The sequence below is a fragment of the Eriocheir sinensis genome, chromosome 4, assembly GCF_024679095.1.
Source record: "Eriocheir sinensis breed Jianghai 21 chromosome 4, ASM2467909v1, whole genome shotgun sequence".
Classification (NCBI taxonomy): Eukaryota; Metazoa; Arthropoda; class Malacostraca; order Decapoda; family Varunidae; genus Eriocheir; species Eriocheir sinensis.
The window spans coordinates 22,376,471-22,391,548 of record NC_066512.1 but is presented as its reverse complement, the minus strand read 5'-3'; the positions used below and the strand labels follow the sequence as shown (position 1 = coordinate 22,391,548).

At 44.8% G+C, this 15,078-nt stretch overlaps 1 protein-coding gene across 1 annotated transcript in view; it reads right to left on the bottom strand.

Moving 5' to 3' along the window:
- LOC127009977 (uncharacterized) overlaps window positions 1-2,443 on the bottom strand; it is a 9,221-nt gene extending 6,778 nt beyond the window's left edge. The window contains exon 1 of the mRNA XM_050883652.1: window positions 2,174-2,443. Within this exon, the coding sequence (XP_050739609.1) occupies window positions 2,174-2,434 (261 nt within the window). The 5' untranslated portion in view covers window positions 2,435-2,443. The remainder of the gene's footprint in view (window positions 1-2,173) is intronic.
- Window positions 2,444-15,078: the final 12,635 nt, after the last annotated feature.

Genomic DNA, 15,078 nt, shown 5'->3' with positions numbered 1-15,078 from the left:
GAGAGAGAGAGAGAGAGAGAGAGAGAGAGAGAGAGAGAGAGAGAGAGAGAGAGAGAGAGAGAGAGAGAGAGAGAGAGAGGATAATGACGTAATCTCCCATAATGCTGAGGGTAAGGATAATATTATGGATCAAATACTATTGTGCTTATAATACTCATACCGTCAGTTACCCTTTAAAACTCTAGTACTGCTTATTCTCACTTGCTTTAGGATGTGTGATAAATAAAATAATACATAATGAAAGAAAATAAATCCACTGTTACCATGATCTCTAATTCTTGCAGTGATTTTCAAGTTAATTTATATACCCCCTTCCGTGGAGATGTTTATTTAGGTCATTCATTCAGCTCTATTTTTTTTATATATAGATGTTTACTTATTGTTTTTTTATATATACATTGCTTCATAGAGTTGATTATAGCATGGAGAGACTTAATCAACAGTTGGATCTTTCATCGTTGTGGCACGACACGAAAGGACATGTTTACTTTTTTGTTTTTATCCGGATGAACTTTCGAATACACTTTCATTAAGACTGATTCACGTTCATGGATATATTTTAGACATTTTGGGCCGTATTACTAAACATTTCGTCTCCAAAGTTCACCTATTTGACAAGGCTTTCCTAGGAGTTGGGGGCATTTCCAGAAGTAGTTTTATGACCCTGGTGGTAGTCTGACCCTTCTTCTGTACCGTGAACCTAAAGAACCACTCATTAGAGCCCGATTGGTCCCCTCTTTGACCTTTAGAAATAGTTGATGTGAGAAGCCAAAGTGTCTTATAATTCCGACCTTTATATTTGACACGGACACACTTTGCACGGATTCATTTCCATTAATACGCTTTCATTAACACGGACACACTTCTATAAGCACGCTGAGTAGAATTTCCATTTCGTCCTTATCGTTATTATTGTTGGTATGTGTAATAACTGTTGTGTGCATCGACTCCTTACGTTCTCATGTTCTTATGTTCTTCTTATTGTTGTTATTTATAGTACGAAGACAGAGCGATTGAAAACGGAAGAAACACACACACACACACACACACACACACACACACACACACACACACCGTCGGTCACTTCGGTGGTGCTCGCCTTGACTTTATGACAAGTGAGCCAATTCAATTTATTGTTTAGTACCCCGAAGGCAAAGCGTCCCCCCCCCCCTTGCTTAACCCTCCTCTCCCCTTACCTACCCTCCTTTACCTAACTTCCCTCCTCCCCTACCTCTCCTCCCTCCCTTCTTTCCTCCTCTTCCTCTGTCTCTCCGTCCCTCTCCTCCTTCCTCCCCCTTACTACCACCCCCTTTACGTATTCTCCCCTTCTCCTCACTTCCTTTACCCCCTTCCTCCTCCTTTCCCTCCCTCTCCTTCCTTCCTCATAATCATCCTCCTTCTCTCCCTTCCTCTCCTTTCTACCACCTCCTGTACTTGTCCTCCCTTCTTAATACCTCTCCTCCTCTTCCTCCTCCTCCTTCTCCTCCTTCTCTCCCTTCCTCTCCTCCTTTCTACCACCTCCTATACCTGTCCTCCCTCCTTAATACCTCTCCTCCTCCTCCTCCTCCTCCTCCTCCTTAGTCTTACGCGCGTTACTCAATTACGTCTCACTTTAATTTCATTCCGTCGAGAGTTCGCCGGCCGGTCTTCGTCTCGGCGGCGCGGGGACAAAAATGCGGGTCTTTAGGAAGGAAAAAGCCGACTCAGCCTCCGGTCCGCGAGTGAATTACAGCAAGATCAAAGTCTGTTTATGTAACTTCCTTATATTACTATTTGTCCCTTCCCCCTTCTGTGTGTGTGTGTGTGTGTGTGTGTGTGTGTGTGTGTGTCTCTCTCTCTCTCTCTCTCTCTCCTTTTAGCCTCTTTGACGGCATATTTGTTTGTTTGTTTATTTTTCTTTCATTAATTCATTCATCTATTCTTCCTTTCTTTCTTTCTTTCTTTCGCTGTCTCACTCTTATTCTATCTATCTATCTATCTACCTATCTATTTATCTATCTATCTGTCTACCATCCCTTCTATCTTTCTTTCTTTGTTTCTTTCTCTTCTTCTATATATGTCTCTTTCTTTTTATGTCCGTTTTAATCTGTCTTTATACCTACCTGTCCATCTGTCCCTCTCTCTCACTCCTCTGACTCTTCCCCTCACCCCCTCGACACCTCTTTTCACTCACCTCCTTGTTGTTGACGTGCCAGGTGAGAGTGGCCGCCGGGTGGGATCGTCCGGCCGTGCAGTTCGCCTCCAGCACCTGCCCGCTCACGTACTTCTCCCGCACGCCGCTGATTTTGGGCTCCGAGGTGGGCAGCTCTGCGGGGGGAAGAGAAGAAGGGAATGAGATGAACAGGCAAGATGAACAAGAAGATGAGGAGCGTGGAGGAGGAAAAACAAGAATACTCTCCAAATCCCTTATGCAAGAGTTACCCAGCATCTTCATTCTTTCATCCCTTTCACTGGTAAACTCTGGAACGGTTTTTCTTCGTCTGTATTTCCTCCTGCCTACGACTTGACCTCCTTCACCCTCCACCCGAAATTGACCTCTTTTGGCCACATATCTATGCTTCATTTTCTAGGAGCAGTGATTAGCGGGCTTATGTTCTTATTTATATCTGCCCTTGAGCTGATTCTTTACTGTAAAAAAAATAATAAGGTGACCAGGAAAAAAAAGGGGAAAGGAAAGGCTAAGAAGAGGATGTATGTAATTTTGAGAGAGAAAGGAAGATGAGGAGAAATGTATATAAAAAAACCGAGAATTAGCAGATGAATAAGATACTGAGTTTGGAGGGAAATAAGTGGAAGAAAGATATATAGAAAGAAAGAAGAAGAAAAGAAGAAAGAAAGAAAGAAGATAGAAAATAAGAAAGAAAAGATAGGAAAAGAGTGCAAGTGTAGAGAAAGAAAAACAAGGGCATATCTGTCTTCTTTTTCTCATGTCGTGAAAGAGGACGAGAGAACAAACAAGAAACAACAGTAAACATTTAGTGAGAGACGGATATCCGGGAAACAACACGAGCGAGCGCTGGATGGGCAGTATCAGCAGGGCAATAGACAAGTTACTGGAGGAGGGAGGAGAGAAGAGGAACGCTTGGTCAGTATACAGAGTCTTTCAGAGGGACGGTCGGTGCGGAGTCTGCATCAAGATCTCACGGAACGAGGAACCGGTGCATAAGGATCGAGGGAGTGCAGGGCGTGAAGGGCCTCTTGGTAGGGCAGCGATAGGGTTGAGTTCCTCGTTAGGGGATCGAAGGAAGGGTTGGTTATCGAGGAGGAGGAGGAGGAGGAGGGCGCTGGGCTAGGTTAGGGTCAGTATGAGTGTGTTTCGTTTCCGACTTAGAGGGAAAGGAAAGGAGAGAGCAGAGGGAGAGAAGCTTGTGATTATAGAAGAAGAGTAAGAAGAAAAGGGACATGAAGGTTAAGATAAAGAAGTAAAGAGAGAGAAATCAGTAAGGGGAGGTATATGAAATGGAGGAGAAAGTTGGAGAAAGAAAGAGAGGAATAAGAGACGAGGGAAAAAGAAGAGGGAAAAATGAGACGGATGAATAAGGACAGGGAGAGAGGGATATGAGACGGAGAAGGAAAAAAAAAGAGATAGGGAGGAACGAGAGAGAGAGAGAGAGAGAGAGAGAGAGAGAGAGAGAGAGAGAGAGAGAGAGAGAGAGAGAGAGAGAGAGAGAGAGAGAGAGAGAGAGAGAGAGAGAGAGAGAGAGAGAGAGAGAGAAGGATAGGATACTAGACAGAGAATGAAGGTGAAGAAAACGAACCATGGGGAAAAGGATTAATGGGGAAGAATAAAGACGAAGAAAACAAGGAAAGGCGAAGAAGAGAAAAGAAAGGGGAATAAAGGGTCCAATAGTTTAAGAAGGGAAGAGTAAACAAGAGGATAAAAGGGAAGGATAAAGACGAGGAGAAGAAAGGGAGGCGAAGAAGAGAACAAAGGAAGACAAATAAAAGAAAACAATGAAAAAAAAAAGAATAAATACTGAGAAATCATCACATAAGGTAAACAAGCGATTAGGAGAGGAAGGATAAAGACGAAGAGAACAAAGGAAGGTAGAAAAAACAGGGATGAGGAACAAGGAACGAGAAATTTGAAGGTAAACAAAAGAATATAAAGGGAAGGAGAAAAAAGAGGAAAAAACATTGAAAGTCGAAGAAAAGAAAAAAGAAAGACATAGAACAGATGACGTCAGTAAGAATGAGCCTCGTTATGGGTCAACAAAGGGAAAGATAATCACGTCGGAGCTCATGAATGGAAGGAAATCTAATGACAAGCAGGAAAACGGGTAATTAGGAACTCGGGCGTCAAAAGGAAAACGGGAAGAGGCCTTACATACACAGGGCAGACTCATGGAAATCGCGGATAATTGTGAGGAATCGTCGTTTGATCCAATTTCTTGAGGCGTTAGACAGAAAAGTTGTTCATAATAAAAAAAGTAAAAATATGCCCCCCCAAAAAGAGGGTCTAAATAATGCGGGAGACTCTTGGAAATCGTGGATAATTGTGAGGAATCGTCGTTTAATCCAATTCCTTGAGGCGTTAGACAGAAGAAAAGTTGTTCATAATAAAGAAAGTAAAAATATACCAAAAAAAAGAGGGTTTAAATAATGCGGGAGACTCTTGGAAATCGTGGATAATTGTGAGGAATCGTCGTTTGATCCAATTCCTTGAAGCGTTAGACAGAAGAAAAGTTGTTCACAATAAAAAAAGTAAAAATATACCCCCCCAAAAAAGAGGGTCTAAATAATGTGGGAGACTCTTGGAAATCGTGGAATGTACAGTATATATAAAAAAAATCTTCCCATCGTCGTTTGTTCCAATTCCTTGAGGCGTTAGACAGAAGAAAAAGATGTTCATAATAAAAATAATAAGTACGAAAATGAGCCTTTCAATAATACGGTAGATTCTTGGAAATCGTGGAATATATATAAAAAATCCTTCCTACTTGTGAATCATCGTCGTTAGTTCCTATTTCTCGAGGCGTTACACTGGATTAGAAAAGTTCATAATGGAAGATAAAAAAAGAATAAAAAAAAATAAAAATAAAAAGAGAGTAAACGGAATAACAACTGAAACGGGAAAGAAGTTAATGATTAGGGAAAAAATAAAGAGTAACAAAACAGTAAAATACAACTGAAACAAGAAAAAAAAGTTCATACTAAAAAATAGAGAATAACAACAACAAAAACATCTGGAATAAGAAAGAAGTTCATAATAAAAATAAATAAAGAAATAGAAACAAAAAATACTAACATATAATTGAAATAAGAAAGTTCACAACACACAAAAGAATAATAAAGAACAAACAAAACAATAAAAATGATAAAGAAAATTGGAGGCATGAAAATATACACTACTCTCGTTAAAATTGTCACAACCTTGATCACATACGAATATTGTCTGAGTGTTGCGGAAGCCTTGTGCAAGAACCAATGATTTCTGGGAGGGTGGGGAGAGAGAGAGAGAGAGAGAGAGAGAGAGAGAGAGAGAGAGAGAGAGAGAGAGAGAGAGAGAGAGAGAGAGAGAGAGAGAGAGAGAGAGAGAGAGAGAGAGAGAGAGAGAGAGAGAGAGAGAGAGAGAGAGAGAGAGAGAGAGAGAGAATTTTGGAAACTAACAACAGATGAACTGACTCCCAACTGAATAACACACACACACACACACACACACACACACACACACACACACACACACACACACACACACATTGAACAGCTAAATAAACGATAAAAAAAAGTTCTCAAGACGGAAACTGATATCTCATTAAAAAAAAGAAAATCCATAACAGACGAAGGAAAAAGAAAATTGGACACAGTTTAGTCAGCAAGAATGGGAGGAAAAGAGAAAAGATGAGGATGGGAAAGTAAGGGAAAAGAAGGAAATATGAGAGGGGGAAAAAGAAAGAAAAAAAACCGTTAAAGTGTAATGATTAAATACGTATAACGCAAACATCAAAATTTATATATACGTAAACAAAATGAAAGAGATATCAAAGCCAGTCAGTCAGTCAGTCAATCAGTCAACAGGAATCAACACGTCAGGTCAGCAGGAAGGAAGGAAGGAAGGAAGGGAAGGCAGAATGATGAGCAGGATGATGAGCAGGAGAAAGCAGCAGCAGGAGAGGAAGGGGAAAGCAAGGTGTGAGTTACTTCTCTAATCTGCTTATTCCTCTCAGCCGCTAAGGGGAAAGAGGGAAGGGAGAGGAGGGAGGGGAGGAAGGAAGGGAGAGGCTGAGGCGCGGGAGAGAAAGGGGAGTGAGAGGAGGGAGAGAGAGAGAGAGAGAGAGAGAGAGAGAGAGAGAGAGAGAGAGAGAGAGAGAGAGAGAGAGAGAGAGAGAGAGAGAGAGAGAGAGAGAGAGAGAGAGAGAGAGAGAGAGAGAGAGAGAGAGAGAGAGAGAGAGAGAGAGAGAGAGAGTAAAAATATGTTGCATGCTTTCCTTGGCAGAGAGCGAGGGAAAAAATTATGAAACGGAGGAAAAAATGGATGAAGAGAACGAGGAGGAGGAGGAGGAGGAGGAGAAAGAGAAAATGCAGCAGAAAGACGATGAGGAAAAGAAAGAATGAGGAATGAAGAAGGAGAGAATGAGAAATATAAATAGGAGGAGGAGGAGGAGGAGGAAAAGGAGGAGGAGGAGGAGGAGGAGGAGGAGGAAGAGAAGGAGGAGGAGGAGGAAAACCTTGCAGCAATACTCTAAGCCTCTGCCGCCGCCGATGCAACACTCAAATGAACAACACAAAGTAATTCGGTCCGCACTACTTCTGTCCGTTCGTCCGTCTGTCTGTCTGTCCGTAAGTAACTCCTTCCGTCCGTGAGTGTGTCCGTGAGTCTGTTCGTGAATCTTTGGGAGGCAACACAAAGACCAGCTGATGTAAATGGGAACAGTAAAAAAAAAAAAAAAAAAAAAAAAATATATATTGAAGAGCGTCAAACAAATGATGTCCCTCTTTATCATCATTCTTATTCTTATTTGTATTATTATTATTATTATTATTATTATTATTATTATTATTATTATTATTATTATTATTATTATTATTATTATTATTATTATTATTATTATTATTATTATTATTATCAATCGTAACAAACCATTGCCACACTGATGCAGGAGTCAAGCCCTTTGTTGTGTAATTAAGACTAACGAGAAGTATAAATTTGGTTCAGATGATTGTAAACGTGTTGTCCTCTCTCTCTCTCTCCGAAGTGTCTGAGAATATAACCTAAGAATATAAACATAAAATAAATAGAAACATGTTATTACTAAATAAGATAAAAATAAGTAAAATAAATAAAGTGAAATAAACAAAAATAGCAAAAAAGCCGAGAATACAGAACCGGTGGTGGCTGAGTGGTTAAGAGTGTTGGCGCGCAGTCCAGGAGGAAGAGCCAAGCAAGATGGCGCTACTATGAACACTTGCCTGTGCCATAACCAGGCCTCACCAAAAAAGCCTACGGGCGCCATAAGCCGAACGTAAAAAAAAGTGAGACATTTAATATTTTTTTCCTCTCTTGAGCCACGATGATCAAAATAGGCCCCAAATTTTTACCCTCTCCTTCCCGCTGTTTTTAGCCTTTAATTAATCGCTGGTTTCGTCATTTTTGTTCCCCACGAGAACCGAAAATGAAGGAAAAATGGAAAACGGGCCCGAGGGAGGGAGACTCAAATATCCGAAAGCCTCCAGCGGGTCCCTCGGCTACGTCAAGGGCGGGGCGTGGGAGAGGGCAGAGTGAGGAGGAGGGCGTGAAGGCGGGTAAAGGGGGTGGGGAATGTTGGGTGGAGTGAGCTTGGTAGGAGTGGAAGAGGAGGTGGGTAAGGATTGGGTAAGGTGGATATTGAGTGGGTGAGGTAGGAAAGGAGTGGAAACAGGTGAAGTGAAGGGAAATGTTAGAAATGAACTTGGAAGGAGCGAAAAAAAAAGGTGAGGAAAGGTTTTGAGGGTGAAGGTTAAGTGGGTAGCTGTGGGATGGAGTGGGGTGAGGGATGTTACTTATGAAGGGGTGGAAAGGGGTGAATTGAAGGGTAAATATCGGGTGGAATGAGCTGGAAAGGAATGGTATAGGGGGTGGGAGGAGGATATTTTTTTGGAGGTGGGAGGCTGGGTGGAGAGATATGGGATGAGGTGGAGGAGGAGATGAGGGGATGCTGGGTGGGAGAGGGATGGGGAGGAAGAGGAAGGTGGAAGGAGAGGGGCATGGAGGGGCAACTTTTTACATAATGAGATGAGGAAAATAGGGAAATAAGACTGAAGGAAGGTTGTTTTGGGGCACTGAAGAAGGTAAAAAAGAGAGAGTGAAAGAGAGACGATTAATAAAGAAAGATGAGGAAGAAGGAAGAAGTAGTAGAAGATAAAGGACTGAAGGAGGTAAAAGAGAGAGACAGAGAGACAAATGAAGCAGAAAGATGGAGAGGAAAAAGTGGTAGAAGATAAAAAGGAAAACAGGGGAATGAAAGGAAAGTAGAGGAGGAAAGAATAAGTGCAAAGACGAAGAAAAGGGATAGAGAGAGAAAATTGAAGGAGAGAAAGAGGAGGAAGAAGGAGGAGAAAGGGCTGGAGAAGGGGGAAAAGAAGGGGGAGATAGGAAAAGAAGGGGAAGGGCAAAGACGAAGAAAAGGGATAAAGAGAGAAAGTGGGAGGAGAGAAAGAGGAGGAAAAAGGAGGAGGAGAAAGGGCTGGAGAAGGAGGAAAAAGAAGGGGGAGATGGGAAACGAAGGGAAGGTGATGAAGGGAAAGTTGAGGACAGAAAAGGGGTGAGGAGGGAAGTGAGAAAGAGAAAGGGATGGAGGAGGAGGAAAAAGAAGGGGGAGATGGGAAGATAAAGGAAGGAGGTGAGGGGAAAGTTGAAGATAGAAAGAAGACAGCTAAGGGAAAGTGAAGGAAGAGAAAGGGGAGAAAAAGGAGAAAGGGGTGGAGAAGGAGGAAAAAGAAAGGGGAGATGGAAAACAGAAGGGGAGGAGATGAGGGGAAAGTGGAGGAGAACAGAAAGAAGACAGCTAAGGAAAGGGGTAAGGAGGGAAAGTGGAAGAAGAGAAAGAGGAGAAAAAAGGAGGAGAAAGGGGTGGAGGAGGAAGAAAAAGAAAGGGGAGATAAAAAAAAGAAGGGGAGGAGATGAGGAGGAAAGTGTAGGAGGACAGGAAAAAAACAGCTAAGGAAAAGGGATGTGGAGGGAAAGTGGAAGAAAAGAAAGGGGAGAAGGAGGAGGAGGAGGAGGAGGAGGAGGAGGAGAAAGGGGAGAAGACGAAGGGGAAAAAAAAGTCTTGTTGACCCTCCAGCCACAAGTCTCTTCTACCTCTTAATGAGCAACACCTCCCTCCTCCTTCTCTCCCTCCCTCCCTCCCTCCTTTCCTCCCTTCCCCCCAATCCCTCCCTTCCTCCCTCCGCTGGCAGACAAACACAGGAGCGAGTTCACAGCGGCGGAAAAAAATAATGAGAAAAGATATTTATTTACAATCCTCGGTTTCCAATAAGCGATGGAGGGCAGCTAAAAACAGGGGGGAAGGGGGGAAGGAGGGGGAGGGGGGGTAAGGAAGGGGAGGGGGGTAAGGAGGGGGAGGGGGTGGTGGTTAGGATCTGACTACCCTCCCCCTCCTTCCCTTTCCCCTCTAATCACCACCCCTTAAGCCACCTCTCTTTCCCTATCATCATTATCATCATCTCGTGTGTGAGGGTCCTGTCATTAACCCTATCTTCTTTCATCACTTATGTCATCACCACCCATCACCACTACCATCACCTTCCCCCATTAGCTACATTTCCACCCTTTCCCCTGTATCCCATTACCACCCATACCTCTCCCTTTACATTTCTTCTGCATCTCCTTCCCCCTTCCTCCACCCTTCACCACCACCACCACCACCAAAACCATTATTCCATGTCAACCATAGTCTATATTCCCTCATCGATCACCTTGCTCCACCATACTTCTCTCCCACCACTAACTCTACGTTCTCCTTCAGCATTTACGTGAGAAGAGGTAGAGGTAAAAAAGGAGGTGGGAAGGTAGGGGAAAGGGGTGAGAGGGGCAAGTGAAGGAAGAGAAAGGGGAGAAAAAGAAGAAAGGGGTGGAGGAGGAGGAAAAAGAAAGGGGAGATGGAAAAAAAGAAGGGGAGGAGACGAGGAGGAAAGTGTAGGATGACAGAAAGAAAACAGCTAAGGAAAAGAAGGGATGTGGAGGGAAAGTGGAAGAAAAGAAAGGGGAGAAAAAGAAGGAGGAGAAGGAGGAGGTTGGGTGGAGTGAGCTGGGAAGGAATGAAAAAAAGGTGGAGTGAGGGTAGTTTTGGGTGGAGGCTGGGTTGGGTGGGGAGATGTGGGATGAGGAGATGGAGGTGAGAGGGATGCTGGGTGGGAAGGAGAAGGGCAGTCTATTCTTTATCTCTCCACCAGACCAGCAAACGCCTCCCAGCTGACCGTTCCCAGAGCAAGACCCACACCCACACACGTCTTATCTATGCACACCTATACCTGCTTGACCCCGAAGTACGTAACAAGCGAAGACGAAAAAAGGGGGAGCGGGGACCGAAAATACAGGGCCAGGCAGGGGATGGGAGAGGTAGCGGCAGTCTAGAAAGTGTCCCTTGAATATCTGGAATAACATCCCCTCGCTTCTCTTCCATGCACACCTATACCGTCCTGACTTATCTACGTAACAAGCGGGCAATGGAAAAGGACGAGCGGGCAGCGAGAACACGAGGGAAGGGAATGGAAAGGTAGCGGCAAAGTCTAACAAGTGTTCCTTCAATCCTACATCCCTCTCTTCCCTGCACACCTTTACCTGCGTGACCTAATTGTATACGTAACAAATGGAGACGAGGAGAAAGGCGAGTGAACAGCGAGAACACGAGGGAAGGGAATGGAAATGTAGCGGCAAAGAGTAGCAAGTGTTCCTTCAATCCTACATCCCTCTCTTCCCTGCACACCTTTACCTGCGTGACCTAATTGTATACGTAACAAACGAAGACGAGGAGAAAGGCGAGTGGACAGTGAGAACACGAAACAAGGGAATGGAAAATGTAGCGATAAAGGTTCGTATAGCAAGTGGCCTTTAAATATCTACAGGAACACCGATATCCCTCTCTCCTACAGCGTCTTGACCTCTAAGTACGTACAAGAAAAAACGAGGGGAAGGGCGAGCGAGGAGCGAAAACACAAGGCCACGGAAGGGGATGTAAAAGGTAGGTGGGAAGTCTAGCAAGTGTCCCTTAAATATCTAGAGCAAGACCTACATCTCTGTCCTTTATGCACACCTTCACCTGCGTCACTTCTATATACGTAACAAGCGAAGGCGAGGAAAGGGCGAGCGAGCAGGGAGAACACAAGGCCAAGGAAGGGAATGTAAAAGGTAGGTGGGAAGTCTAGCAAGTGTCCCTTAAATATCTAGAGCAAGACCTACATCCCTCTCCTTTATGCACACCTTCACCTGCGTCACTTCTATATACGTAACAAGCGAAGACGAGTAAAGGGCGAGCGAGGAGCGAGAACAGGCCACGGAAGAGAATGTAAAAGGTAGGTGGGAAGTCTAGCAAGTGTCCCTTAACCCGTCCGCTTTCACTGGTAGCCTGGTGAACTTATAATCCCAGGTCTTTCTCTGCTTCTGTGGTGGATAGTGGAGTGTTTCCCATGTGGTATTGGTGTGCTGGATATCCCCTCCCAAGGTGCATGACTTTACATTTTTCTTCATTGAATTGTAGCAGCCACTCTTTGCTCCGTTCCTGTAGCTTGGTGATGTCTTCTTGTAGGAAATCCGCAGTCAAGGAGTTAAATATCTAGAGCAAGACCTACATCCCTCTTCTTTATACACACTTTCACCTGCGCCACCTCTATATACGTAACAAGCGAAGACGAGGAAAGGGCGAGCGAGCAGCGAAAACACAAGGCCGGGGAAGAAAATGTAAAAGGTAGCGGCAAAGTACTCGGATAGCAGGAGTCTCGTATAGCAAATCCCCCTAAAATATCTATGCTCGCACCGCCCCGTCTTGCGCTGCGGCCTTCCCACGGTGTATCCAGCGGTAAAGCATGAGGCGAGTGCTGGACAAGGCGGCCTCCTCAAGCGGGTCTTATGCAGCATTCAGGGAGGCGCCAGTGAGCGAAGGGACACAAATGCGAGTGGGAGAGGCGGCAGCTGGTGGTGTGGTCGTCTCGTCTTGCTGGTGGTTCGAATTTTTACATGAGTCTTCCCGGTCATGGATGCGTCGTGTTGGGTGATGGGTGAGTGGTTAAACAGGTGACTTCAGAGAGGGGATGGTTACCTGTGTGTGTATACCTGTGTTGCTGAGAGGTTGATTATATAAAGGTGTGTGTGTGTGAGTAGGGTAAGGATGTATGTGTGTGTGTGTGTGTGTGTGTGTGTGTGTGTGTGTGTGTGTGTAAGTTAGTCATGTCTTTCAATAGGCCTGACGACGCACACACACACACACACACACACACACACACACACACACACACACACACACACACACCACGCATACAATCAATTACCTGCCCGCGCCTCTAATGAAGAGCTCACCTTAATTAGCTTCATAGTAATTAGTCTTTGATAGCGGACAGGTGCGTCGCCTCCTTGGCCGTGTTATCATTTTAATTAACATGGGGGGGTGGGGGGAGAGAGAGAGAGAGAGAGAGAGAGAGAGAGAGAGAGAGAGAGAGAGAGAGAGAGAGAGAGAGAGAGAGAGAGAGAGAGAGAGAGAGAGAGAGAGAGAGAGAGAGAGAGAGAGAGAGAGAGAGAGAGAGAGAGAGAGAGAGAGAGAGAGAGAGAGAGAGAATATTAATCACGACCTTGGTTGCTTTGGTCCACAGGTAAAATAACGTCAAATCCTGTACTCTTCTCGCTCTCTCCTTTATCAGCTTCATTTCCCTTCATTTGGTCTTCATATCTTCGTACCTTTTAATCCCTTGCCTCATCTCCAACACTACAATCTCTTTATCTCCTTTCTTTTCGCCAGCATCTCCTCCGTCCATTCAACTCCGTCTTTCCCTTTTTATTACCTTTCCATTATTCTCGTTCTTTTGTTGCTACTCTCAGGATTTTTAAACTCCCCTCGTATTCTTATTATCATCCATTCCAACGCCTTCCTTCAGTCCCCTCTTTTATATATTCCAATCCGCTTACTTAGGGAAGGTTGACTCTGAAGAAGCAAGTTTGTGGGCACGAGAGAGCGAGTGGTATCATTGCTTACAGAGACGCAGTTTTCAGCTTTGGATTGAAATCTAGGACAGAGTTAGAAGGAGGGAAAAGAATAGAGATTTCTGTCAGGAACCTTAAAAAACCCGTCTTGGTGAGGAAGAGAGGGTGAGGTTTAGAGGAAGAGAGATGGTGTTCCACAAAATAGAAGTTAGAGCGAAGAGAATTTATGTTGTAGAGGTCGATGAAAAAAAAGTTGGAAGAGCTACCAAGGCACCTCTTTAGGTTGATGCCATTAGTGGGGTCCGGCCTGGGGACCCTTATAGTCCCCGCCTCAGATGGGAACTCCGAGGCTCGATCACATTTCGCCATAATGAATTGATAAAGTTTGAGGAAATGGTGTGTGTGTTGCGTGCTTGTATTTTGGTAAGGAAGGTAAGATAATTAATTTGCCTTTAGAGAGTATGCTGAACTACTCTCTGGTGTTAATCTTGTTTTAAATGAAAAAATGCATTTTATACCCCTACAATCGCTTCAGCTCCTTCATCAGTGACGTCACAAGCTCGGGCTGTGGGCACCCCGCATCACATGGTCACATATAAATCGGAAATACCCGCCCGGCGAGGTGTCAGGGCTCCCGGTCGGCAGGGAGTGGCCCATATGTCGTGAGTCAGGCGGGGCGGCAATAAGCGAGGCGGCGAGAGAGGGTTGAGGGCAAGAATGTGGTGGTAATATGTCGCCAGCACGGGGTGAAGCAGCGGAGAGCGAGGACGTAGGCGCCGGGGTGAGAGGAAGGGGAGAAAGGGAGGAGGAGAGGAAGGGAAGGTGTTTAAGGGGTAGGATATGTTTTGGAGGAAATGGTGGGGGGGGGGGGAGTGAAAGGGTTTGAGATGGATGAGGAGGGAGAGAAACAGAGAGAGAGAGGTGTTAAGGAGGGAATGGGGCTAAATATACAGTTTGGAATGGGAGAGGAGGAAAGGTTAGTTTAGGATTTGGAATGGAAGAGGAGATCCACGCTGAAGAGGGAATGGGCAGGAGACAAAGGAGTTAATGAAAGAGGAGGAAGGTGTTATGGAGAGAATGGGGTTTAAATGGGTATGGTTTTGAATGTAAGAGGAGCAAAGGGGTGGAGGGGAAGGGGGAAGGAGAAGGAAATGGTTCGTAACGGCAGAAGTGAAATGTGATGGGAAGGGAGCGAAGAGTTTAGAGGTTGCTGGACGAATGCATGGAGAGGGGTGAAGAGCTTGAGATGGAAGAGGAGCAATGGGGAAGGGGAAGAAAGGCACTGGAATGGAAGAAGAGTGATGAGGAAATGGGGAAAGGTCGTGGAATAGTATAAAGTGATAAGGAAGGGAATAAGGTCTTGTGATAGAGGAAGAGTGATGGGGTAGAGGGAAGGAGCTTTGGGTGGAAAAAGAAGGGATATGGGAAAGAGAAGGTAGGACTTGTAATGGAAGAACAGTGATGGGTAAAGGGAATAGGGACTTGAAATGTAAAAAAAAAGTTAGGAAAGTGGCAAAATCTTGTAATCGAAAAGTGATGGGAGACGGAAGAGCTTGGAATGTAAGAGTTTTGTGGAAAAGGTGGAGTTGATTAGTCCAGAAAAAAGGAGGTGCTGGAGAAGAGGTGTTAATTAGAGGTCTGGAGAGAGGAGAGGAGGAGAAGTGGAAGAGAGGAGGAGAAGAGTTGGGAATGGTGGAGATGAGAAGTGTTGGAGAGGGGAGGCAGGTGTTAAGGGGGGAGATGAGAAGGTGTTTGAGAGAGATGAGGGAGAGAGAGGAGAGATGATTCAAAAGGAGGATGGAGGAAGGAGATGATAAGGGAGAAAGGCAGGGGTGAGGGAGAGGGGAGATAAGACTAAGAAGGGGATAGGGGCGGGGAGGTAATTAGAGGTATTGTTGGGGTGAGGGAGAGGGGTGATACGGCTGAGAAGGGGGTTGGAGGAGGGAGGTGATATGGGATTTGGTAAG